Source organism: Carica papaya, chromosome 1, assembly GCF_054855325.1.
Source record: "Carica papaya isolate Zhongbai chromosome 1, ASM5485532v1, whole genome shotgun sequence".
In the NCBI taxonomy this organism is placed as follows: domain Eukaryota; kingdom Viridiplantae; phylum Streptophyta; class Magnoliopsida; order Brassicales; family Caricaceae; genus Carica; species Carica papaya.
Genome location: NC_142309.1, coordinates 17,038,802 through 17,063,421, shown reverse-complemented (window position 1 = coordinate 17,063,421; position 24,620 = coordinate 17,038,802). Strand labels below are relative to the sequence as shown.

General features: G+C 34.3%; 2 protein-coding genes across 3 annotated transcripts; both read right to left on the bottom strand.

Moving 5' to 3' along the window:
- Window positions 1-5,171: 5,171 nt before the first annotated feature.
- On the bottom strand, window positions 5,172-6,967 carry LOC110813247 (uncharacterized). The gene has a single exon (XM_022040302.2). The coding sequence runs from the start codon at window positions 6,071-6,073 to the stop codon at window positions 5,558-5,560; it is 516 nt and encodes a 171-aa protein (XP_021895994.1). The 5' UTR covers window positions 6,074-6,967; the 3' UTR covers window positions 5,172-5,557.
- Window positions 6,968-7,493: 526 nt separating this feature from the next.
- Window positions 7,494-23,291, bottom strand: LOC110813246 (putative magnesium transporter NIPA4). Of its 2 annotated transcripts, none has more exons than XM_022040301.2 (9): window positions 22,523-23,291; window positions 21,375-21,431; window positions 20,874-20,964; window positions 20,637-20,797; window positions 20,427-20,554; window positions 20,165-20,302; window positions 18,413-18,505; window positions 8,134-8,239; window positions 7,494-8,030 (listed from the first exon to the last, which is right to left on the bottom strand). In XM_022040301.2, exons 1-9 carry the CDS (start codon window positions 22,683-22,685, stop codon window positions 7,936-7,938), a joined length of 1,032 nt encoding a protein of 343 aa, XP_021895993.2. In that variant the 5' UTR covers window positions 22,686-23,291; the 3' UTR covers window positions 7,494-7,935. The 2 variants fall into 2 exon arrangements, with proteins under 2 accessions (XP_021895993.2, XP_021895992.2); XM_022040300.2 differs by having other exon boundaries at window positions 7,494-8,042; window positions 22,523-23,286.
- Between the last annotated feature and the right edge of the window lie 1,329 nt (window positions 23,292-24,620).

The following is a 24,620-nucleotide window of genomic DNA, read 5'->3' as shown; positions in this document are numbered from 1 at the left end:
TTCTCTTAACTAGATTGATTCTTTGTTTTGCTAGTCGTGTGAGTTGTGGATGTTTTGCCAATTTATCAACCAAACTAGTTTAACAGTGAACCGACTGGACATTTATGTTTCGCCACTTTGCAATGTAGGTTTTTTGCTACATGCCCTGTCTGTAGTGTGTTGTCTTCTCTTTTGTCCTTTTCTTTTGGGGTTTAGTTTGGCGTCATGAAATATTAGAAGTTGAAGAGAACAAAAGACCAGCTATTTGAGTGATGATCAAAGGCGGGGAGAGAGAACATGTTATCCTCTTGTTTAATCCGGAATTTGTATCCCCACTTCACAGGTGACAGTAGCCATTGTTTTAAGTAGCGTGGCTTATTATCTCAACTACCTTAATGGCCTTTGTTAGTAGATTACTCTTGTAATCTAGAATTTTTAATTTTAAAAAATAGCTACTATTTTGAAGAATCTTGAATAATAAGAAAATCTTTGTTTATAGTATTATATTACTTTACTACGATACAACTCAACGTACTAACTTCCAAAATATAGCCTTACACATGCCCTTGTACAGTACTTTGGTACAAAACTTGTATTAAGTAAATTCTGGAACCTCTGGAAATCTGGAAAATGTACTTTTTTAGTACTAGAATCTGGGAACTCTGGAACTCAAGAGCAATTCTAGAATCTCGACACAAAGTTTTTAGTAATCTTCGGATATGCTGCAGACCTATGTTCTCAGTTACCTTAGAACTCTGGCACTTTTATCTATAACCATCATAAGACTTCGGAACAATCTCAGGATCTCAGACTTTCGCACAGAACCCTATGCTGTCTCAGATCATAACATTATTCACATCCCTACGAGAACTTAGTGTAGTCTTGGGGTCCCAAAATGGTTAGAGCAGTTTTAGACGTCGGGCTTTGTCTCGGGATTCATAAGTAGTTTCAGTAGATGTTGCTTTGGAGTCTTGCCATACTCCTAGAATCTTGAAGTTGTCTTTTAAGACTTGGGCTCGTAGTAAAAATAAACTTGGGAGTTCAAATTGTCTAAAATTACTATTTATTACTACTTTAATATATAATAGATGAAAACAAATTTTATTTAGAGTTAAAATTTATTTACAAAAGTGAGGTTGCAACCCTTATTGGTTCTGATAAGTAGTTATATAGATACATCGACACACGCGTGCTCGCGAAGAAACTAAAGTGACTATTTAAAGCTAGAAATGAAACAGGAATTAAAACTAAACAGAGCCTATGAATATTACTCTATATATTCTGAAATACCTAGTTTTCCCTACCCAGTATCTTATTCCTCCCCTTTACAACTTCCCCAAACAACTCAGTAACTGCATCTTCAAATCTGTCCAAACCCTCTCTCAGAACCTCACATCTTCTTTTCATCAAATCAACACTCCTCACAAAGTTTTCCTTAAGCATTCCCTTCAAGACCTCTTCTTTTACGCCCAAAACTGCCCTCTCCGCCATTATAACCTCAACCAAAATACAACTCTCAGAAGAACAATTCTCACCACTATAACCAACAACAAGTCTCCTGAGCAAAACTGAAAGCATCTTCAACGGCGGAAACTTGATACTACTACTCGATAATAACTCATCGTCACCTCTCAGTGAAACTGGGTAAATCACTGCGGAGAAAAGAAGCCTACATATTATCTTCATGGAGCTTTGAATCATATAATGGCCATAGAGAAAAATACGATCAACACCTATCTTCCTCTTGGTAAATTTTGTCAGCTTGAAGAAATTCAGCACATCTTCAGGCTTCTCAATTGACTTCCGGAACTTCTCAGTGTCCCTTCCAATCTTGTCAATCTCTTCGGCAATGTTCTTGTCATCTAGACCCGGCAATCTTTTGGCAGCCAAATCAATAACCAGACAGTACCTGTTGATGGAACTGATGGCTTGCTTTAACCAGTTGCATAAATCAAGAAGACATAAAGTCTGCCTCATGTACTCATCTGTTAGGAAACATATGCTGCTTGTTAATGGCTTTTTTCCTTTCTGGTGAAGAAAGCCAAGTGACAAGCTGTGTAGTTTTCTGAGGAGATCGGTGGCCTGAACACACCATTGTAGAGAAAACAATCTGGAGGAGTACTTTTCTTGGTCGGCAATTAATAGGGTTTGAAGCTGTTGGATGTCCATGGCCAGAGAAGAAAATAACCCGCCACCCTCATCCTTGTTGGTGGTGGAAGAAGAAGAAGAGGAAGAAGAGGAAGGAGAAGAAGATTTTTCTCCAAAAAATGAACGAGGAAAACACTTGAGAAACAACCTTCCCTCCATGTTCTGAAAAAACTCAGATCTTATATATCTATAGAATATATATGGTATATGTGTAGCGTATGTACGTAAATGTGTATGTATGTATATGTAGGTAGGTACTCTGGATCAATCAAAAAAGGAAGTAGAGGATACGAAGATTTCTTTTTTATGCGTGGATCGTTTAGCTTTTGCCAAACACTTTTTCTCTTGCTAGGTGGAAAAGAATACGTGAAGGTAAAATATTTTAGTAGAATAAAAAGACTAATTTACGTATTGGGTCATCTAGTTTTAAACTTCATTTCAACTTAATACGTTGTTTAAATTTGGATTAATTATTTATTCCTGAAGTTTGGATGTCACAAATATTTCAATTAATTAGCTATTCCACTCAGCTAGCTACTATTGAGCCACAGTATCAGTTTACTTCCTAAACTATATAAAATATAAATAAATTAAAATTTTAATTAAGACTAGTATTTAATTTTTTATAGCTTCCAAACCATATAGAAAACAAAATATAAACAAAACTAAAAGAATTTAAGCTAAATTTAACAAGTCTAAAATTTGAAAGAGCAACTTTAAATTGAAATTGTTAAAAATAATTTTTTATTGATATATTTTGTTGAATATTATAATTAAAAGTATTCCAAAACAGAAAAAAAAAGGATAATTAATGATAATTAATTACAAAGATGTAATTTATTACATGTTGATTTTCTCTTCAATACATTGATTTATTTTGTCTTTAATGTCCTGATTTACTTCCTAATTAGTATCTTAATTTACATTGAAATATTTGGTAGGTAGGTTTCTATGTTAGAGAGTTGGTGAAGCATTTCTTAAAGTGGAAGGATTAAAAAGGAAAGAAAAGGGGTCTAAAACCACACCACTTCTACCAGAGTTTTAAGCTTCTAAAATGTTATTTTGTGTTCAACAATCTTTTCTTCTTTCCCTTCCCACCTCTTTTTTTAATTCGTTCTCGAGTGATTATCTTCTTTTTTGAATTAAAATTCAATCTCTCATAATCCAATTTTATATATTGATTTTATGAACTTAAAATTTTATTATTATCTTAGTAGAATAATACTACATAAGAATTAAATCAAGTATTGAAATACAATAAATCTTTTTTCATAGGGTTCATACTATTCAATATGATTAGATTAGCTCGTAAGATTCATTCGGGCACGAAATTTAGTAGGTATAAGTGAAATCGTATTATTTTAAAAACCATCCATCTTTCAAACATTTCTTGTTTTTTAAAAAAAAAAAAAAAAAAAACTTAAAAGACACAAAAAAAATAAAAATAGAGTAATAAACAGATTAAACCTTTTTAATCCATATATATATATATTGTTTATATAGATATAATATAGGTTAAACAAGTTAATTTGAATTTTATATTAGTGAATTCATTTGACTATTTACAATAAATATAAATTTATAAATAAATTGTATATTAGTTAATTCGTGTACAAGTTAAAGATATACTTTTTATAAGTTTATATTTAAGTTGTAAGTAATTTATTAGACGTAAGAGATTAAATTAAAAATGAAAGATTCTATCAATATAATTCATTCATTTTTATGTAGTTACAAAATAAAATTCTAAAGTAACAACGTGGATTAGAATATGCATAGTTGTACGTAGAGGATTCAATAATATTATTGATTACATTAAATTAAACGTGATAAGCATTCATTTACAATGATACCAAGGTATTTATATTCATTCATTTACAAAAATAATCTAAATTTAATTCATAAAACACTTCGTTTTGAAAATTAATGTAGTAATAGATTATTAAATTAAAAATTTTAAATATCTAAAAATCTCGACCTCCTGTTTTGATTCTAAAACATGCTATAATTGTTATATCCGATCAAAGGAAAAAATTAAAAAAAAAAATTCACATATATATATGTATGTATGTATGTATGTATATAACTGCTTATGAAGCATGTATGTACGCAAAGAATTACAAAATTTTTATCTAAGAAGAAAACTGATAATAAATTAATTATTCATAAACAGTAATAATCACACCACTATGTTTTTATATTATTATTATTTTAATAAATTTATCAATTGTCTCTTTTAAAACAATTAAGGATACAAGAGGACGGGGTTTGGAGAATGACACTCAAAATTGTAGAGACTGTCACTTACCAAAACAACAACTCTTAACTACATGCGTATATAATAGATATATATATATATATATATATATATATATATATAAATCCCACATCACAAATACTTTTATTTGTTTTAATTTTAAAATTATTTCTTTTAATTGTAGTGCATATATACGTATAAATATATATATATATTTTTTGTGTTTAATAAATTATAATTATGTTTAATTATAATAAAATGTTTATTAATTATTTATAAACATGTTTAAATAGAAATATCTCTTATAGTGAATTTTTATTTTTATTTTTTTATGTATTCAATTATTTTCTAACATAAATATTGTTATTAGTTTTTCCCTAAACTAAACTAATGACTTGTTACTTTTCTTCTTGTGAGAAAACAAGTATTAAAATGAATTAAATTATGGGGCAGATAAGAGTAGGGTATAACTTTTAGTGCAATTTGTTCTTTTTTATTTGGAAAAGAGGATGAGAACAAGTAATCAACGAATTAAGTATTACTTTTTGGATGTGATTATAAATACGAAAATTCATGTAAGTTTGAATCAATGAGCTTTTCCATAAGTAGAATTAGATGCTTTTTATCACTTCCAACTACCATTTTAATAATATATAAATATTAACAAATAATCTCTATTTCCAAATTAAGACTTAGCAATAGCACTAAAGAAATCAGCAAATTCACATCCCTTGCATCAATTGATGTTAGAAGGGGGAAAGTTTTTCAAGTTAATTAAACAATGTGCTTTAGAAGATGAAATGTTTCTTGAATCCATTTCCCTGCATACAATTCAAAGGCAATACAAATTCTGGAATTAACATTACAAATTCAGGAAGCTCCCAATACATTCTCAATTTTCATCACTAAAACAGACAAAAATATGGTTATCTGTCTTCCTTTCTATATATATATATATATATATATGTATGTGCAGTACTGTACAGTATATTTAACAGTGTAAATATATAAATAGTAATTTTTTTCAAATCACCAAGATTGAACCCAAATGCAAGGATAACTAAAATACATACCAAACTGCTGCTCAAATTAGATGAACCCTTCTTGATCTTTACCACAAATCAATCAGAATCCAAGAAGGCCATAATCTACAACTGAAGCTTTTCCCGGCAGTTATAAGCGCCATGCATTAGAGCGCTGAGAATTATGAAGCAAGAAAAGCTTCTTCATCACCTTGATAAAGACCAACAAGCTTGGCTTCCTAGGAGAAATCATGGCAGCACCAGCACCAGTTTTCGACAACTTCAAGTCTATGACGTTCACCTTCATATTCTTGTCCCCTCCAGATGGAAAACTGTTAGATTCCTTCCTTGAACTGTAACTTCTCTTCAATTCCTCATTGAAATCTTCCCACAACATGTCCATCTTTTCCTCTACTTCATCATCACTAACCATGCTTGAATACTTCCCAAAATAGGAAAAGCTTTTCCTTTGCTTATTACCCCTGGTGGGTTCTGAATTTGATGCAGCGAAACCATTGTTTTCCTCTCTTCCTGCTCTCAACTTATCACCTATCTGTTGATGGAAAGAATCAGGGGAGGCAGCAGGGGAGAGATGCCATAAAGGCGGGGAATCGATGCCGCAATCAGTGATTGTGGGGAAGCTAAACTCCTCAGTAGTGGCGGCCATGACTTGGTTGCAGAGGTGTCTGTAAAATAAGAGATGGGAAGGAGAGAGGAAGAAGCTGCCGTAGAGGTTGGAGGTTTGGTAATGGTGGTTGTTGCATTGGAAGCTTTAGTTCAACTGCTTTCTTACCGGTTTCTTGGTGTACAGTGAAGAGAATCTTATATGGGTTGGTTGTCCTCTCAACGTAGATGCTTCAGACAATTTTCTAGGCACCAGGCTCCTTGATCTGTCTTTTGGACCATCTATCAAACATTTGGTGTGCTAACCTTTTTTCTCACACCCAGAAGAAACCAACCAGAAAAATGAAGAAAATTCATTGGAAATCTTATACTGAGCATGATTAAGCTAATGGGTTTTTCTTCTTTCTTCTTGATTTTTAGTTTGGGGCCACAAGAATTTAATAGGTGGACTTTTCTTATATCATCCAAACGTGGCACGGAGTGTTTGGTAATATATTAAAGGTGATAAAAAAAAATATTTTTTCTAAAAAAAACCCATAAAATCTTCAAGTGGATAGTTAGCAGCAAAGCCAAAAACGTTTACATGTGAAAAAAAAATAGAGGTAAGGAGCATCAAATCATACATAGCGCCGGATTAGTAGGGAATAATCCACCGAGCAGCTTAATTTTTCCAAGTTGCTATTGACTTTGGATCTTTGAAAGAGGTTTACACAATAGACTTCTTCAGATAAGCCAGCAAAATTGCTCTTCTACTCCAAATAACAGTCAACATCTTATGCACAGAAATAATTGGAATCGTTTAACAATTTTATCATGCCATTATTCTCTTCTTCTATGTCTGTAAGACTTTCTGAAAATCATCTTATAAAATAAAGTCTAAAAAAACAAAGAAAGGACAATAATCTTATTGTACTTTTTAAACTTGGCACAATTCAAGATCACTTTCTTCCCCCCCCCCGGCGGTTATTTTACATAAAATTATTGATTTTTTTTATTTGTATGAGTAAATTTCTCAACACAAGCACAAAGAAATTTGAAATTAAATTACTCAAAATTAAATTATATACACATACACAATATGATAATGTATAAATCTATGATTTTATATACAATGACAAGAAGCACAGATATCAGAATTTTTTTTTTTTTTTGAAATGAAGAGATATCAGAAATTTTGAAACCGTTAGTTGACTTAAAAATTAATAATAAACTAAACTTCTTATCATAAAACAAAATGTTAATTCTGGAATCATTTTCTCTCTTTTTTTTTTTTTAAAAAAAAAAAAAAACAAATCTTGGCATGTGGGATATGGCTGAGGCTAGGAGGAGAGGGTAGTACATCAACATAACCAACCAAACAGCTAGAGTTTCTGATAACTCAGGCACAACAGCATCAGAATCCCGACAGATTAGACAAGACTGTTATCAATCACTAAATGGATATTCAACTATAGCATTCGAACTTACCAAAAACCAAAACACTAAATTTATATTAGAACAAAATGGATAAGAATACCTCTGCCTAAACGAAGCAGGTCCATTGTCAACCCTCTTTCTCAATTTCAAAGCCATGTTCAGAAGTGTAGGCTCATATTCCTATTTATAAAAGTGAAGCAAAGTTTAATCATATATAACAATATGCTCATGTTACAATTTTCTGAAGTAGATTCTTCCTGGGGAGAAAATGAGGGAGAAGTTGGAACAAAGTATACATTGCAGAAACTGAAGGTGATCCTCGCATATGAATAAAGGAGAGAGTCCTGTGATGTTCTTGTTCATTGTCTTCCTGAAGGATAAAAATGGGTCTAACCCAAGATGTCTAATAATATACAGATGGCGAATGGCCGCAAATCCTCCCTCCCCCAACACGAGCAGTAGAGCAGACCAATAAATCAAAGAATACACTTACGGTGATCGCAATGATTCTTGACGTCGAAGAGGAATACCATCAGAAATAAATTCATCATCTTCTGAATGCTTAGGAAGGCGGATTGGTAAACCTGGGGACGAACCTGTAAGAAGAGTGCAATTAAAGCATTCTTGAACTAAATCATCATGGAACCGTGATAGAATAAACAACTGACGGAAAAGGAGTGAACCCACCTTCAACCATATCTTTTGTTTTGTGAAGAAGAAATGTCCCTGCAAGAATTGTTACAAACCCACACATCTCGGTGACAATTTGAGTTGCATTTTGTCCATCCCAGTCCTGCGTAAGAAAAATATCATAGAATTTTGAGCCAACTTCATAATAAACCTAAAAGAAAACTAAACGGATTATCTGAAGTGTGAAAATGTAAAACTATCGGGAGAATCACATTCTTTTTTTTTTTTTGAAATAAAAGTATAAAATGTTGTTGCTATGTGCACCAAAAGGTGCAAATCATGTACAGTTATTTACAGCTTAATCCTCCAAACAAAATGTGTTCCTAAACAACTGAACCATAACCGGAGGATGACCCAAAAGCAAAAAATCTAGGGTCCTGAGCCATCTATTTTTCAGTACATCAAAACCCCTTATGTCATCTATCCCCTCAAAAGCTCTACAATTTCTTACCTTCCACACAAACCACAAAATACTTGAGAGGGATAACGTCTGTGCCAAAATACAGCAGCCTTTCAGACTCTCCCAAGTCCCAATCTCCTCTTTACCAAGCCCGAAATAACCCAGCTAATCCCTAGGCATCTGTACACCTCACACCACAATGGATAAATAGCAGGACAGTGAAACAGAAGGTGACAGCAACTCTCTTCGGCCTGTTTGCAGAGATAGCATGCATTAACCAAAGTAAATCCCCTTCTTTTTAATTTATCAATTGTTAAGATACACTCCCCTGCTTGCATCCAAGCAAAAAAAGAAACCTGAGGGGGCACCTTCACTTTCCAGGTCTGCTCGAACGGGAATGGATTCCTTGAACCATCATCATACAGTTGTGCTGTAACTTCATTCTGCATCAATCTGTTGTACCAAGATTTTACTGTAAACAAACTTTTTTTAGTGATATTCCACCAAGGCTTATCCTCATTATCGCCCAAATTAATTCCAGATAAGACCTTCATCAAGTTTTCATACTCCGACAGCTCCCAATCATTTAAATTACGGGTCACCACCACCTGCCATGTTCCCACATCAATCTGATTTCTCGTAAAACAATCAGAAACACGGGCTGCCTTGTTGGTAATTGCATAGATAGTGGGAAATCTATCTTTAAGCAGACCCCCTTCCAACCATTGGTCATTCCCGAAACTGATCCTATTTCCACAACCCACCTTCCAATTAATTTGATTCAGCGAGTTTGCTTGGGAGGACCACATTCTTATTTATTGACTGTGAGAATCATGCTTTAAAGTAAGTCAAGAGTGTGTACAAATATACCCCTTCTAAGAGCATGGGGTGTATTTAATACTTGTGTTCCTATTGGGAGCATATACAAGCTACTTGTGTTCCTATTAGGGACTTTAAACCTATTAGCCTAATTGGGAGCATATACAAACTCCTATCTAAAGTTCTTTTGCTAGGAGATTGTCTAAAGTGCTTGGCAAAGTTAATGGGGAATGTCAATACACTTTCGTCGAAGGACGACAGATTTTAGATGCTGCTTTGACAGCGAATGAAGTGGTTGATGAGTTGGTTTCGGGGGGTAAGGATGGTTTAATTTGCAAACTTGATACGGAGAAGGCATGTGATCACGTTAATTGAGATTTTGTTGATTATATGTTGAAGAGATTGGGTTTTGCTCGAAAATGGAGAGAATGGATGATGTTCTGCATTTCTACAACCTCATTCATGGTTATGGCAAATGGTGGTCCCTCAATATTCTTCAAAGCCACTAGAGGATTAAGGCAAGGGGACCCATTATCCCCCTTTGCTCTTCATTATTGTAATTGAAGCATTTAATGGTTTACTAACCAAGGCTTTGGAGCTTCAACTAATTAGAGGTGTAAAGGTGGGGCAGTGGTGATAATTCCACTGTGGTTTCTCACTTATTTTTTGCCGATGATACACTTATTTTCTGTCAACTGGAAGTTGGGATTTTAAGGCATTTAAGCTGCACCCTACTATTCTTTCAGGCTGTATCGAGGCTTAACATCAACTTGTGTAAATCGGAAATGGTGAGATTGGGTAATAGAATCGATGAGACTAGGCTGTCTAAGGTTTTGGGCTGCAAGCCGGTTAACCTTCCGATAAAATATCTGGGCCTTTCCCTAGGGGCCAAGTAAGGATATGAAAATTTGGGAGCCGGTCATTGAAACTTTTGAAAGAAGATTAGCAAGATGGAAAAAGAATTTTTTATCCAAAGGTGGTAGGTACACTCTCATCCGAAGTACCCTAACAAATCTCTCAATCTATTACTTATCCACCATCACAATACCAATTAAAATTGCTAAAAGGCTAGAGACCATCCAGTGTAGATTTTTGCGTGGTGATGAGGAAGGTAACAAAAAAAATATCACTTGCTTAATTGGGCTGAAGTTAAAAACCCTGTCCCAATCTATTTTCAATGTATTCAGTACTTATAAATAGGGAACCCTAACATAATTAGTTGATAGACTAATCATATGGTTATTATACAAACATTGAGTTATTGACTTTATTATAGGAATTGAGATCTACAATTTTGGCTTTTATAAATTTTCTCTAAATATGTGTTCGAGCTCTTCTTTTCCTATATCAATTGGTATAAGAGTCTAACTTCAATTTTTTTCACAGTACCATAATTCTTCATCCAAACTTCAAAACCTACTGCCAGGAAAGGAAAAACAGTAGCCTTGAAGACCGCCAGCTACAAGCATCGCTGGCTGCCACTGGAAGGTAGGCATAACTGCTAAGGCCAACCATACAGAGGCAACCGACCGCCCTACCTACCAATTTTCAGCTCTTAACTTCAACGGAAACAACAAGATTGGCCAGCAACACATTGAACCCTGCTGCCTTGGTGCAACTCAAGCTTCCCAGCCACCTAGACAACCACCAACCCCAAATCTGGGATCTCCATCAATGGACATCTCATATCCAGAAAATGCCAGACGATTGCTGAAAAGGTGTGCATGGATCTCATGTACCGGAGCACCAGTGAAACTTTCGTAAGCTGTTTCTGGAGCCGGCCACCACCTGAGTCAATCTGTTTCTGGAGGTAAGCAATATCTTTTCAGTGATTCATTATTGAGCTGAGCTGTTTCAAGCCAAAACTGAGCCAAAACTCAATTTCTTTGGTAATTTTCGAACTGTTTAGTTGGAGATTCATTTAATGATGGGTTGGATAAAATGTGTTCGGTTTTTTTTTTTTTTTTTTTTTAAAAATAATACTATAAAAGCGTCAAGAGGATGCATTCTGTATACAAAAATATTACATGCCAGTCAAAAGTGTGCTTGGATTTACTTTGTTAAACATTTTTCTTAACATATAAATAGGAACTATAGATGGATTTAAAACATGAGTGGAATAAACCGTGTTCTTTTAGTTACATTCCGTTAGTCATATGATTTAGTTACGCAGGATAATCTACAAGATGATTTATATGAAATTCTTGATTAATACATATATATATTGAGAAAATTAAAATCAATCAAAATTATGGAAAGTTGCAAGCTTCTGACTTGTAAATTTTGTGAAGATAATATTTCGGCATGAGGATGGAAAGGCTCTTAAATCTAGAAAATCTTGAATCTTTCTTATACAAGAACCTCACATATTTGAAATTTTCTATAGAACAAGATGAGCAAGTAAAGGATAAAAAGTTGAATGCATTAGTGATAGCAAAAGTTTATGAAATGGCAAGCAAGGATATTGCTCGGGGATAAAACAAGGATATTCTAATTGATTTGGGATTCTTCTATTTATAGATTTTTCATGCCAAATTGCTCTGTTGCTCCTTTGGTATCTATAAAATGTTCATATGTAGGAATGTATATATACATGTATACTTACATTAAGGACCGCTGGTGTTGTTAAGACAGCTGGGTGCTCTCTATACTAATTTTTTAGTTTTTTGTTAGCATCTTTTAACCGTTTTTATCTTGGCCAAAGGTCTTGTATCCATGTAAGATAGAAGAAAATTAGAAGATTTTTTCTCGTCACACAAATTTTCTCTCCTTGTTTTCTTCATGGTATCAGAGCCGCAACTCTGATCCAAAATTTTTCATCATCCGACTCAAGCCAAAATGGCCATGGATAAGCAAAACTCCTCTCACATTGATCATGTCTCGAGTTCCTTCAATCAAATACCTATCAACAATTCTCACATTGACTAGACACCTTCATTTGTCACTGGACACAGACTGAATGGGAGTAATTATCTTCAATGGTCTTCATTCGTTCTCATGTTCATCCGAGGGAAGAGCAGGGATGAATGACTTACGGGAGAAGCTTTTCAACTACCAACAGATGATCTAAGTGCTCGTTCATGGAAGGCCGAAAACAATCTGATAATGTCTTGATTAGTCAACTCAATGATGACAGAGATTGGAGAAAATTTTTTGCTGTATGAAATCGCACACGACATTTGGGTGGCCGCACGCGAGTTTTACTCCTACCGAGACAATACCTTTGCCACTTTCGAAATCGAGACTCAGCTGCACAACCTACGACATGGGGAGCTCACTATAACACAGTACGACAATGCACTCTCTCAACACTGGCAGCAACTCGATGTCTTCGAGGAACACCTGTGGAATTGTCTCGAAGACTCAAACTCTTCAAAACTTACACTAAACGTGAAAGAGTTTTCAAATTTTGATGGGACTCAACAAAAACTTGGATGAGGCTCGTGGTAGTTCTGGGTACAAAGCCCCTGCCGAATCTTAGAGAAGTTTTCTTTGAAGTACATCGAGAAGAGAGTAGAAAGAAGATCATGCTCGGTGATTTTTACTCTGGCACGAACCCGACGGACACAACTTCTGCTCTTGTTGCTCAGAGGAAGCAGTTGCTCAGTGAACCTTAGCCTAGTGCCCTAAATCACGAGCACGCCTCTGCTTTCGTCGGGTGTACTTCTGAAGCTGGAGGAGAGAAAGGGAGACCCTAGTGTGATTATTGTAAAAAACCGGGTCATATTAGGGATAAATACTGGAAATACATGGCAAGCCAGCAAATAGGAAAAATTACAAAAATGACACTCAGAACAACATGGTAATTTCAGAAGAATTATCCCCTGCAGCCAATACTATCGAGAGCTCTCCCTTCAGTCCAGCCCAATTAGAGGCCCTCATGCAAATGTTTTCTCAGAAGGGTATTCTTGGTAATGCTTCTGTTGCTCAGAGAGGTAATTGCTTACTCAGTTTATCTGCTTACTCTGTAAAAAAACAAATGTGGATTATTGATTCAGGAGCATCTGATCATATGACCGGAGGCATTACACTCCTTCATCGGTACAGTGAATGTAAGAAAATCTCATCCATTAGAATTACTAATGGAACAAGTTCTAGAGTTGTAGGAGTTGGCTCAACCACTATATCACTAAATTTGATATTGCAGTCCATCCTTTATGTGCTTAATCTAGACTGTAATCTATTATCTGTAAGCAAATTATGTAACGACTTGAACTGTATTGCTAAATTTAGCAGTGACTCTTGTGTTTTTCAGGATTTGACCACGTGAACGATAATTGGCATTGTTAAGGACTCAGAACTTTATCTTCTACCAGTCAAAATCTTATCTCCTAATAGATAAACTTGAAGTGCAGTATGTGCTAATTCAATATCTGTAAGATGTTCTAATATTGACGAATCTATTATATTATGACATTATAGATTAGGACATCCAAACTATATGTACTTAAAACAACTATTTCCTACTTTATTTAGAAATAAAAATTTAATTTCATTTCAATATGAAATATGTCAATTCTCTAAACATACTCACAATTCATATCCCAGTATTGCTTACAAACCCTCAAAACTCTTTGCATTGATTCGTAGTGATGTCTGGGGACCGGCACGGGTAAAAAATATTACTGGCACAAAATGGTTTATCTCCTTTATTGATGATCACACTAGAATAACCTGAGTCTATCTGATGAAAGAAAAATCTGAGGTTGGCGAAATCTTTCAAAAATTCAACACTATGATTCAAACCCAATTTCAAACAAAAATACAAGTGTTGAAAATAGATAATGCATGTGAATATTTTGCATCCAACCTAAGCAAATTCCTTTCTTACCAAGGTATTGTCCATCAAAGTTCTTGTCTCTATACCCCTCAACAAAATGGTATGGCCGAAAGGAAAAATAGGCACATCCTTTAAGTATCCATCTCACTCATATTTACCACAAATATCCCTAAGTACCTTTGGGGAGAGGCTATCCTCACAGCCACATACCTAATCAACAGAATGCCCTCCCGTATCCTTAAGTTTAAAACACCTTATGATTCACTACTTCAAACCTTCCCAACATTGCACATCCTTCACACAATTCCGTTTAAAGTCTTTGGTTGTTCTGCCTATGTTCACATTCACAGTCATCTCAGAGGGAAACTTGATCCTATAACCCTCAAATATGTTTTTGTTGAGTATTCTAATTCTCAAAAAGGTTACAAATGTTTTTGTCCTGTAACCTGCCGGTTCTATAACACTATGAATGTTAACTTCTTTGAGAACCAACCCTTTTATCCCACTCTTGATATTCAGAGGGAGACATCTGGAACTCAGGAATATCAATTGTGGGATGTGAATATCCCTCCTCTACAGACTCTGTTGACAACTTAAGAAAAAGATTCTGTCCCTGAAACCACCAAAGAATCTGAACCTATCACAGAGACTGATAACATATTACTTGAAGTTAGTGAGTTGCGTGTCTATACAAGGAGGAACAAAACTGAGATAAATATAAAGTACCTAAACCATCTATACTCTGCCATGACTCAACTCCTGGATGAAGCACCTAGAATAACACAGGTAATGAGATTTCTGACTCTCCTGATGATATTGGTTTACCTATTGCATTATGAAAGGGTGTTCATTCTTATACTATGCATCTTATGCAAGATTATGTCTCTTATGACAAGCTGTCTTCGAAATATCATGCACTTGTGAGCAAGTTTGATAGCATCCCTCCTGAACCAAGAATAATTCATGAAACTCTCAAGATTCATGAATGGAATGCTGCTATCCAAGAAGAAATTTCAGCCCTTGAGAAAAATGGAACATGAGAATTATATGATCTACCTTCAGGGAAGGCTCCTGTTGGATGCAAGTGGATCTTCAAAACCAAGTACAATCCTGATAGTAGTGTAAACCGCTACAAAGCTCGACTTGTTGCTAAAGGGTTTATCCAATCATATGACATCGACTATCGAGAGACATTTGCTCTTGTTGCCAAGCACAATACAAGTCGGGTATTATTCTCTTTAACATCTAATCTTGATTGACCTCCCTATCAACTTAATGTAAAAAATGCTTTCCTTAATGGTGACCTTACAGATGATCACAGTAAAGAAATTCAGAAACTGAAAGACTTTCTAGTTAGAGAATTTGAAATCAAAGACCTTGAGTTGCTCAAGTATTTCCTTGGAATGGAAATTGCCAGATCCAAGAAAGGAATTTCTATATCTCAACAGAAGTACATCTTATATTTCCTGAATAAAACAGGTATGCTTGGTTGTAAACCTGCTAAGATTCCTATGCAAACAAATACTAAACTTGGTTCCACAAGTAACAGTGAACCTATTGATAAAGAAATGTATCAAAAGCTTGTAAGCAAATTTATCTACTTGACTCATACAAGACCTAACATCTGCTTCACTGTTAGTATTGTAAGTCAGTTCATATCTCAACCTACAGAAAAACACTTGTGTGCTGTTTATCGTATTCTGAGGTATCTAAAGACGATACCTAGACAAAAATTATTCTTTCAGAAGAATATGGTCAGAAATATTGAGATCTATACTGATGTTAATTGGACTGGATTTGTGACAGACAGAAGATCCACATCTAGTTACTGCTCTTATATTTGGGGTAATTTAGTCACTTGGCGTAGCAAGAAGTAATCTGTTGTATCAAGAAGCAGCGATAAAGCTGAATTACGATCACTTACACATGGAATATGTGAGGGAATATGACTCAAAAAGATTCTACTAGAACTAAGATTTTCTGCTTCTATTGCAATGAAGATTTGGTATAACAATCAATCAACTATTAGCATAGTCAAGAATCATGTGCACCATGACAGAACTAAACATGTTGAGATTGATAGTCACTTCATCAAAGAAAAAATTGAAAATCCGAATGTGTCACTCCTATACATCCTGACTGGTCAACAAACAGCTGATATACTCACCAAGGCACTACCAAAAAAGGAGTTCAATAATCTTGTATCCAGTTTAGGGTTACTTAACATTTATGTAACTTAAATTGAGGGGGAGTGTAGAATGTTCATATGTAGGAATGTATATATACATGTATACTTACATTAGGGATAGCTGGTATTGTTAGGACAACTGGGTGCTCTCTCAACTAATTTTTTAGTTTTTTGTTAATATAATTTAACTATTTTTGTCTTGGCCAAAGGCCAATATATTTGGCACATTTTTACCCATCTAAGATAGAAGAAAATTAGAAGATTTTTCCTCGTCACACAAACTTTCTCTCCTTGTTTTCTTAAGTATCCATGATTTTAGAAACATTCTTGTTTTCACACCATAAATCTCAACTTTTGCAAGCATTCTTGTTTCTCATGATAATTCCAAAAGATTTGGGAAGTTAATGCCTCCCCTAGAGTGGCTTCTTTTTTGTGCCTGGAAACAAAGGGAAAGTGTACTTACCCTAGAGAACCTTATTAAAAGAGGGAAATCATTGTGAAAGGGTGTTATTTTCACAAGAGACCAGTGGCTTCTTTTTGTCTATGGACTATGCTGTATAGCCTTTTAGGACTGAGTTGTGGGAAGATAGGTTCTATAAAGGATGAGATACGAACTTGGTAAGGCATCAACCGTGATAAGTGTTACAAGACCATAGTTCTTATCCCCTTAGTTGGCTTATGAGTGATAAGGAAGGAAAGAAGTAGCAGAACATTTGAGGATATAGAAACTACTTTTAACAGGTTAAATATTTGTGGTCGCAAATGATGGGCTTTTTGATTATAAGGTAATCTTCTTTCTTCTTTTAAGGATATTGGGGAGCTTACTAGTATTTTGATAGCATTGTAAAGTTCTTTTGTACATAGGTTGCACTCCCTTGTTGCATATTCATATTCTACTCCTTTTTCCCCCCAAAAAATCCCAACTTTCACAAGCTTCAATTGTAAGGAAGAAAACTTCAATCTTCATATTCTTTCTATTTTGAAATTTCAAGAGGCCAAGTTTTCACCATGTGGTTGTGGAAAAAAGGGCCTGAAGTGGTATATGTTTAATAGTGAAAGATATTTATGCAATTGTAATGTTTATGTATTGTTAAGTTATTTAGCTTATTTACGAATTAATGCTTATAAGTTTATTACTACTGTGAGTTTAATATTTCATACTTAGTTCGGATCCTGTTTGGTTATTCTCTATTTTAGATTATCCCAAATTAACTAGCTTACTTTCCTATTAGTAGAATCTCTAGATATATTTAAGAATTCCTATTTTGATTGTATTCTGATACCTATAATAGCGTAACCTAGCTTGGTTTTTTGATAGACTGTTTCAATGAGTATTATACAAATATTGAGTTCTCGAATGATTATTAAGATTCCAAAACTCCAAATTTGGTTCTTCATAAATTTCTGCAAGTATTGTGTCCAAGTTCTCTGTGTACTACATATTTTAAAAAAAAGTTCTCATTGTACTACATTAGATAGCTTGGTTTAAGGTAATTTATGACAGGTTAAGTGCATATGGTGTATAATCTACAGCTTGATGGGGAGTATTATAGGTTAAGAAGATATTTCCTGCTTAGTTTTTTTCCTATTTAATTAGTTTCTAAAAAATTTCTCAATTCTCCAACGATTTTCATAGATTTACCCTATAAATATCCATATATATTTTCTACATAACACAAAACAAAGTTACAAGATTTATTTCGTCACTTACATCCTACTATGATATTACAGTTTCATTCCCTAGTTATGTTATTTCCAAATACATTGTAAAATGTCAAAATTTATCAAGATAAAACCAACACATAGAAAACAATTTGAGATGTAATATCAGGAATCAATTCTGAACAAACATTTGGAAATTATCAAGATAAAAAACAAGCTCATTTAAGAAGCATATAGTCAATATCCCCTTTTAAATGGACATTCGAAGATAAATTTAAAAATAAGTACCATACAACAAAAACAAATATAAGGTAAGTGCATTCAACCAGCTAAAACACTAAAATGTAAGAGACTTTCCTTTTCTCTAAGTTCAATATCTACTCAGTTGAAAAATTAAGGATCTATTTAATTCTCCCAAGCATATTACCTTAAACATGATGACACTAGCCAAAATCGTAAGTGATGTAAACATCACATAATATATAGGAGATACAACAGCCGTGTTGAATGTATCAAGAGCCTGCAAGTTAAAAAAAATTGCCAGGTTGATTTCCTTTAAGTTTCACAAAAACTAGAAGCATGAATTTAAATGCGCATACAAACATGCACAAACATCTTTATTCCTTCCCTATACTGTGTATAAAGTAATCCTCGAGTAACATATTGCGCTAATAAAGATAAAAAATAGAATGACCATTCTTGTGATCATTGAAATTTGTGTTGAAAATAGTGAAATTCGAAAGACTTCCAGCATCAAGGAACAGATTAGCCCAATGGTTATCTCTTGTCCTCTCTAGGAAGGGTCATATTCTACCATTGATTCATGCAAGAATTTACTCTACTAAAAGGGGGGAAAAAGAAAAAGAAGTTCTCTGCAAGAAGTCAACAACTCTCTTGAAGTGGCTTTGGAAATTTATGTATCTTGAATGATGCTTGTTGAAGGCCATTATTAGCCTTATACGAAGAGGACGGAAAACTGCTACAAATAGGGAAACCTATGCTACTAGTGTATGGAATTGGATCAGCAGGGGTTGGGATTGAGTGCTTAACTCGTGAATTTCAAGGTTGACAACAAGCATACATTTCTATACTTCTATTTTAAAAAAAAGGGTGGGCAAAAGTTGGTTTTTGGCATACGGTCTTCAGTATGGGCCAATTCCATTGAAACAAAAATTCCAAAGGCTGTTTTATCTTGCTAGAGACAGACACTTCAATCGGGGACCTTGTAACACTCAATTACTCCTCCACTTTGTCCTGGAATATTTCTTTATCTTGCGACCAGTCGATTGGGAGATTATTCACCTGGCCGCCTTATTGCTTTGTTATTCTATAGCTTGATGCAGATGCGTTTGAAAAACCAATGTAGTCAATTACAAAACATAGATTTCTCTGTCTGTTCCTTCTACAGCAACTATCTTATCCAGTTGAAAGTAGATTTTTTATTTCAATGGAATCAAATTTTGAAGAAAAAAGCTTCTCCTAAGGTAGAATCCTCATCTTTGACAATCAAAAGCGAGGGACACTCATAGTTGATGGTTGTCCATTGTGCCTTGGGAGAATGAAACCCCTAGTCATCTTCTCCTCCGGCATCCTGAGCCTAGAAGATTATGGTTTTACATTCTTAGCCTTCTCAATGTTTCTCAAGTGGTCAATGGTTCGGTGGCAGAAGAATTTTGGGCCTATGGTGACATTTTTTTCAATGAAGAGAAGAAGAATCTCTTATCCCTCATCCCGTTAGTATCATGTGGGTGATTTGGAAGGAAAGGAATCAAAGTTCTTGAGGACACAGCTTATTTTCTTAGCATCAAAGATCACCGGATCTTGAGTCTTTTACATAGAGGTTGCTCCACTTGTCAAAGGAGGACCTTGGAGCCTTTATTGATATTTTCTGTTCTTTTAGATAATTTTCATTCTTTTCTATATGGCTAATACTCCTTGGTGCCTTTTAATACATTTTCATTTTTACATAAAAAAAAGGGGAAATGATGCTACAATCACTCTTTCTTTGGTCATGATTGTGGATGACAACATCCTTTTAGAATATAATAGACCCAAAAGGCCATCCCAAAACAACCACATCAGGTATTGGAAAACTTGCACAAATTTCACAAAAGAAATCAACAATCCCTAAGCATGTAAATTTCAAAAGATTTATAAAGTCTCCTAGAATTTGAATTACCTTGTTTAGATAGTTCATTTGAGTTATCACACACGTAAGCACAATTGTAGTGAAGACCCACGTTTGAGGATATAGTAACTGATTCATTCCAGAGAATGTTAACTTCAAAGCTATTCCAAGTGCCTTAACACTCATAACCTGTCATTGTGCTTGACAATGTCACTCTCATAGCAAGAGAATATATGAATCACTAAATAGAGCGGCAAAAACAAATATAGATCAATACTTAGATTATGTATTAAGAAAAAAAGTTGCAGCATACCGATAATGAACCTATTAATGAACAAACCCCAATATAGACCATGACGTGTGTATGTCCATACTGTGGTATAAAATGGATTATGAGTATAAAAGCTGCTGCTACGACCACAGCCGCATAGAAAAGAAAAGCTGCAAGAGAGCTGATGAAGTTATTACGTGAAGGAGAACAATTTGCAAAATGATTGGATGCCTTCAACTGAGAGGTACTAACCTGGCTCTGTTGCAAGATTCCACACTTCAAAGACGGAATGAATTTCACGTTCTTGAGGAGCATGCAAAACGATTGTCGTTGAACCGACAACACATAAAATACAACCAAGAATTCCAAAAATGTGCAACTTCTCCCGTAAGATAACATGAGCTAGTACAGCGCTGAAAGACAATACGGAAGTTGATGTTAATGAGTGAAAAACAGAGATATAAAACATCATGCATATCATTCTCTTGCCTGATAATAATACTGACTGCACCAAGGGGGGTGACCAAAATAGCTGGTGCAAATGCATAAGCGGCGAAATTAGCTATTTCCCCAACAATCACTGCCACGTTGTCAAATACCCATGTTACTCTTGTACCCACTGTTTCTGTGCTTATAAGTTAAAGAGACTTCTTAAGGTGAAACAGGTCCATCTTAACATGCTTGCAGATCATATATCATGTGTGCATGGATGCATGGATATCAGGTCAAGAGTGCACTTGTCAACAAGAATATGTGCACAATAAGCTACCACCTACCGCTCTCTGCAGTATGGCACAAACCATAGATAATAGCTGAATCACAGCATCAAGACGTGACAGTTGATATACCATTATGGTCTTCTTTCTCAATAAAAGGCGAAAAATACGAACCATTATAATAAAATGTAGCTAGCACATATTGTAATTTCTTTCTAAAGGATGCTGTCATAGGATAGTCGAGATAACCCATCAACCAGAAAGAATAACTTACTTGTTATCATGCCTACCCACCAAAGAGGCTCAAGAAGGTAAGAATAACCTCCAACACCTACACAATATCAGAATTTTATTAACATCACAAGAAACAATACCACCACCATATCCTGAGACCTGTAGGAAATATTTGTATAGGATAACGTTTCAGTCACCATCGTGCAAATAAAGTTATATCTCTAAAATTCAAAGTAGAACAACAGCAAACTTATCTAAACTTCTTCATTTGTCACATCCCAAAAAATTGTTGCCAGTGTTGTTCCCATCATAATGGAAAACAGAAATAGTTAACACATCACATAAAATTAATTTCATACATTTGTCGCTACATAAAGAATTGGCAACTGGGGAAAATTTGAGAAAAACTGACCTCAGTACCTACAGGGACGAAATTATGTCATTCAGAAGGACCTCATTAAAGTGTACAGTGAATTGTACCATAAACTTAAAATCTTTTCCAAAAGCAGTCAACAACTAGATCAACTCAAAACAATCGATCAACTAAACCCGGTGTTAGGTAAACCATGCAAGTAGAAATGAACTCACTCTATGACCCGTTGTTAGGTAAACCATGCAAGTAGAAATGAACTCACTCTATGACCTTCAATATTAAGAAGCTCGCTGGATGGCAGAATGCCACACCGAACACTCGTAAGTGGACTTCACCAGTAAAATTACCATAAATAAAAACCAAATTACCATCTTGAAAATACTAATTTGATCTCACATAAATGTTATTCCCTTCCAAATATTTATCACTTATTGATAGCAATGTTTTACATCAGCACCCCTAAATAGCTTAGCTTGATCGTAGCCGGTATTCACTTGCAGTTTACCCACCACATAAATGAAATAACCAAATGCTCATCACTAGCCCAAAGTTGAACAACAGTAAAATTTATCAGGAAAATGCCAAACGATCTATCAAGATTCCGATCTTGTTCACATCCAGACAAAAAATCGAAGCTTTAAAAAGAAAATGAAACAGATAAAAAAACATTAATCCCTTCAAAAATGCATTATCGTTCCACCAGCCCAAGTGGGAAGAATGCTACACCGCAGCCATTCCATGAACTGATTAAAGCATATGGAAGAAAGAAAACCATGAACGAGAGAATCAAGAAACCCGAAATCGAAGCAAAGTACCTGCCCTGACACCAGAAGCACCAGCTTTCTTAAGTCCCTTCTTTTTCACAATGAAACTGGCACCGATGAAGAAGCTGGAAGAGAGAGCCAACACCAATCCCTTAATGTTATCCGAGGACATACCCCTGTACGAGTCCGCCCAGCTCCCATCCGTAGCCGCCATTCTTGCCTCAATACCACTGATCCTTTCACTTCTTCCCCCCAAATCTTTAGGGCCACAAAACCTTCAGCTTCCGCCATTCCACATCATCATCCAAAAGCAGGTGAAACACCAAAGAAATTAAAACTCAGAAGCCTCTTATCAACGATTTACTCTTCCCTAATTATTCTTCACCAGCAATAACGAAGTCCGATATGCAACATCAATGTATTCGAACAGAGAAGGCGAAGAAGAAGTATGAGTAGGTTTTCAAAATGGAATTGCAATTTGGGAGCTCGGTGGTGTGAAGATCTAACACAGTCACAAGCACAGAGAGGGAGAGAGAGAGAGAGAGAGAGAGAGATGGAGAGAGAGGAAGAAAGAGAGGATATAGGGATTTGCGTTGTCTTTGGGTAGATCGCGAATGAGAGAAAAAGCGACAGAGAAACTGTGAGAGAGGGTTTACTTTCTCATTAAAAAAGGTTTAATTTATTTTTTGGGGGTTTCTGATCTCTCGCTCCAGAAGTGTATATACTGTGCACGACAGTAAAAATATAATGTGTTACACATATATATACACACACACACAGAGTATATCAGTGAGCAGATCAGTAGATTTCTAATAAAAATCAGGAAATCTCCATAAAAGAAAATGAGGAAGATGAAATGATTATGTGCTGGCATTTTCAGATCAGGGAAAAAAACAAGCTTTACTGCCAACAGCGTGGACCCTTTTCCTATTTGTTGTCCTGCTTGCTTTCCCTCCGACCCAAGCATTTTCCTTGAAAACTCTGTCTTATCTAATTACATTTATGAATTTGTATTTTTTTTTAAATACTTAAATTTTAGAATAAACAATTAATTTGTATTTTCAAACAATTGAAAAATTAGTACTTTATTTTTAAGTTTTTTTATTAATTATTGAGTATTTTTCAGCATCTTTATTTTTAATATTATATATTTATGATTAATCATAACAAAATCATTTATCATTTATGGTTACAGTTGTTTGTATTATTACTTGTGTTTCTTAAATAAATTTATTTCGATCACTTGATAAAAAATAATAAAAATTAACATAGTAAGTATTAATGATATTTTTTAAAAATAAAATTTTAATAATTTTTTATTCTCTTATATAATTTTTTAAAGTTTATATTGTATAATCATAAATGATAATAATGATTAGAACACTTAATGACTTCCTGTTCCAAGTGGATAAAAAAATCGATTACAACTTTAACTATGCCAGTAAAATACTTGCAATTATTATCCATCTCATCACTTAATTTTACTTACTCAAACTTGTAAAATCCATTTAATTATATAAATTTATTCTAACTATACTATATTTTAACATATAAATATATGTATAAGCATATATTTTTTAAAAATGTCATAAGATCTATTTAACAAAGTATTCAAATAGAGCAACAAAATTAGCTCATAGGATAAGTTTTTTTTAACATTAATTTGTTGGATTCAGTTTCTTTAAATAAATCAAATTTATTTTATAAACAACACCGTTAAAAAATGCAAAAAATTAAATTTGAATATTAAATTTTTTTTTAAAAAAAAATTGTTTTAAAAAAAGAAAACCCATTGAAAGTTTAGAAATACAACATATGGGAATTTATAAAAAAAAAAAAAAAAAAAGAGTCAACGGGAAGAATGTATTTTGTAATTGTGGATTTTTGTCACTATAAAATTTTACTGGTACAAAAATCTGGAGGACTGAAATGACGATTAGGCCCCTACATACAAAAATCTTAAAGTACAGACAGCTCGAGCGAGAAGGAGGAACAGATAAAACGCGTTTCGCATCAAGTGGGCGAACTCACCGAATTTAGTTGGTAAATTTTCATATTTAAATGTTAATTAAATTATTAAAAAATTTATCATATAATATAATAGTTAAATATTATTTTATGTTAATTGAACCATAAATATTTAAAGTTG

Coding starts and splice junctions, on each gene's coding strand:
- LOC110813246 (XM_022040300.2), bottom strand. CDS start 22,685: ATGGCGGCTACGGATGGGAGCTGGGCGGACTCGTACAGGGGTATGTCC. Junction 20,798..20,873: donor GCAGTCAGTATTATTATCAG/GCAAGAGAATGA, acceptor ATTGTCTTTCAG/CGCTGTACTAGCTCATGTTA. Junction 18,506..20,164: donor AAATGAACTATCTAAACAAG/GTAATTCAAATT, acceptor TTTAACTTGCAG/GCTCTTGATACATTCAACAC.
- LOC110813247 (XM_022040302.2), bottom strand. CDS start 6,073: ATGGCCGCCACTACTGAGGAGTTTAGCTTCCCCACAATCACTGATTGC.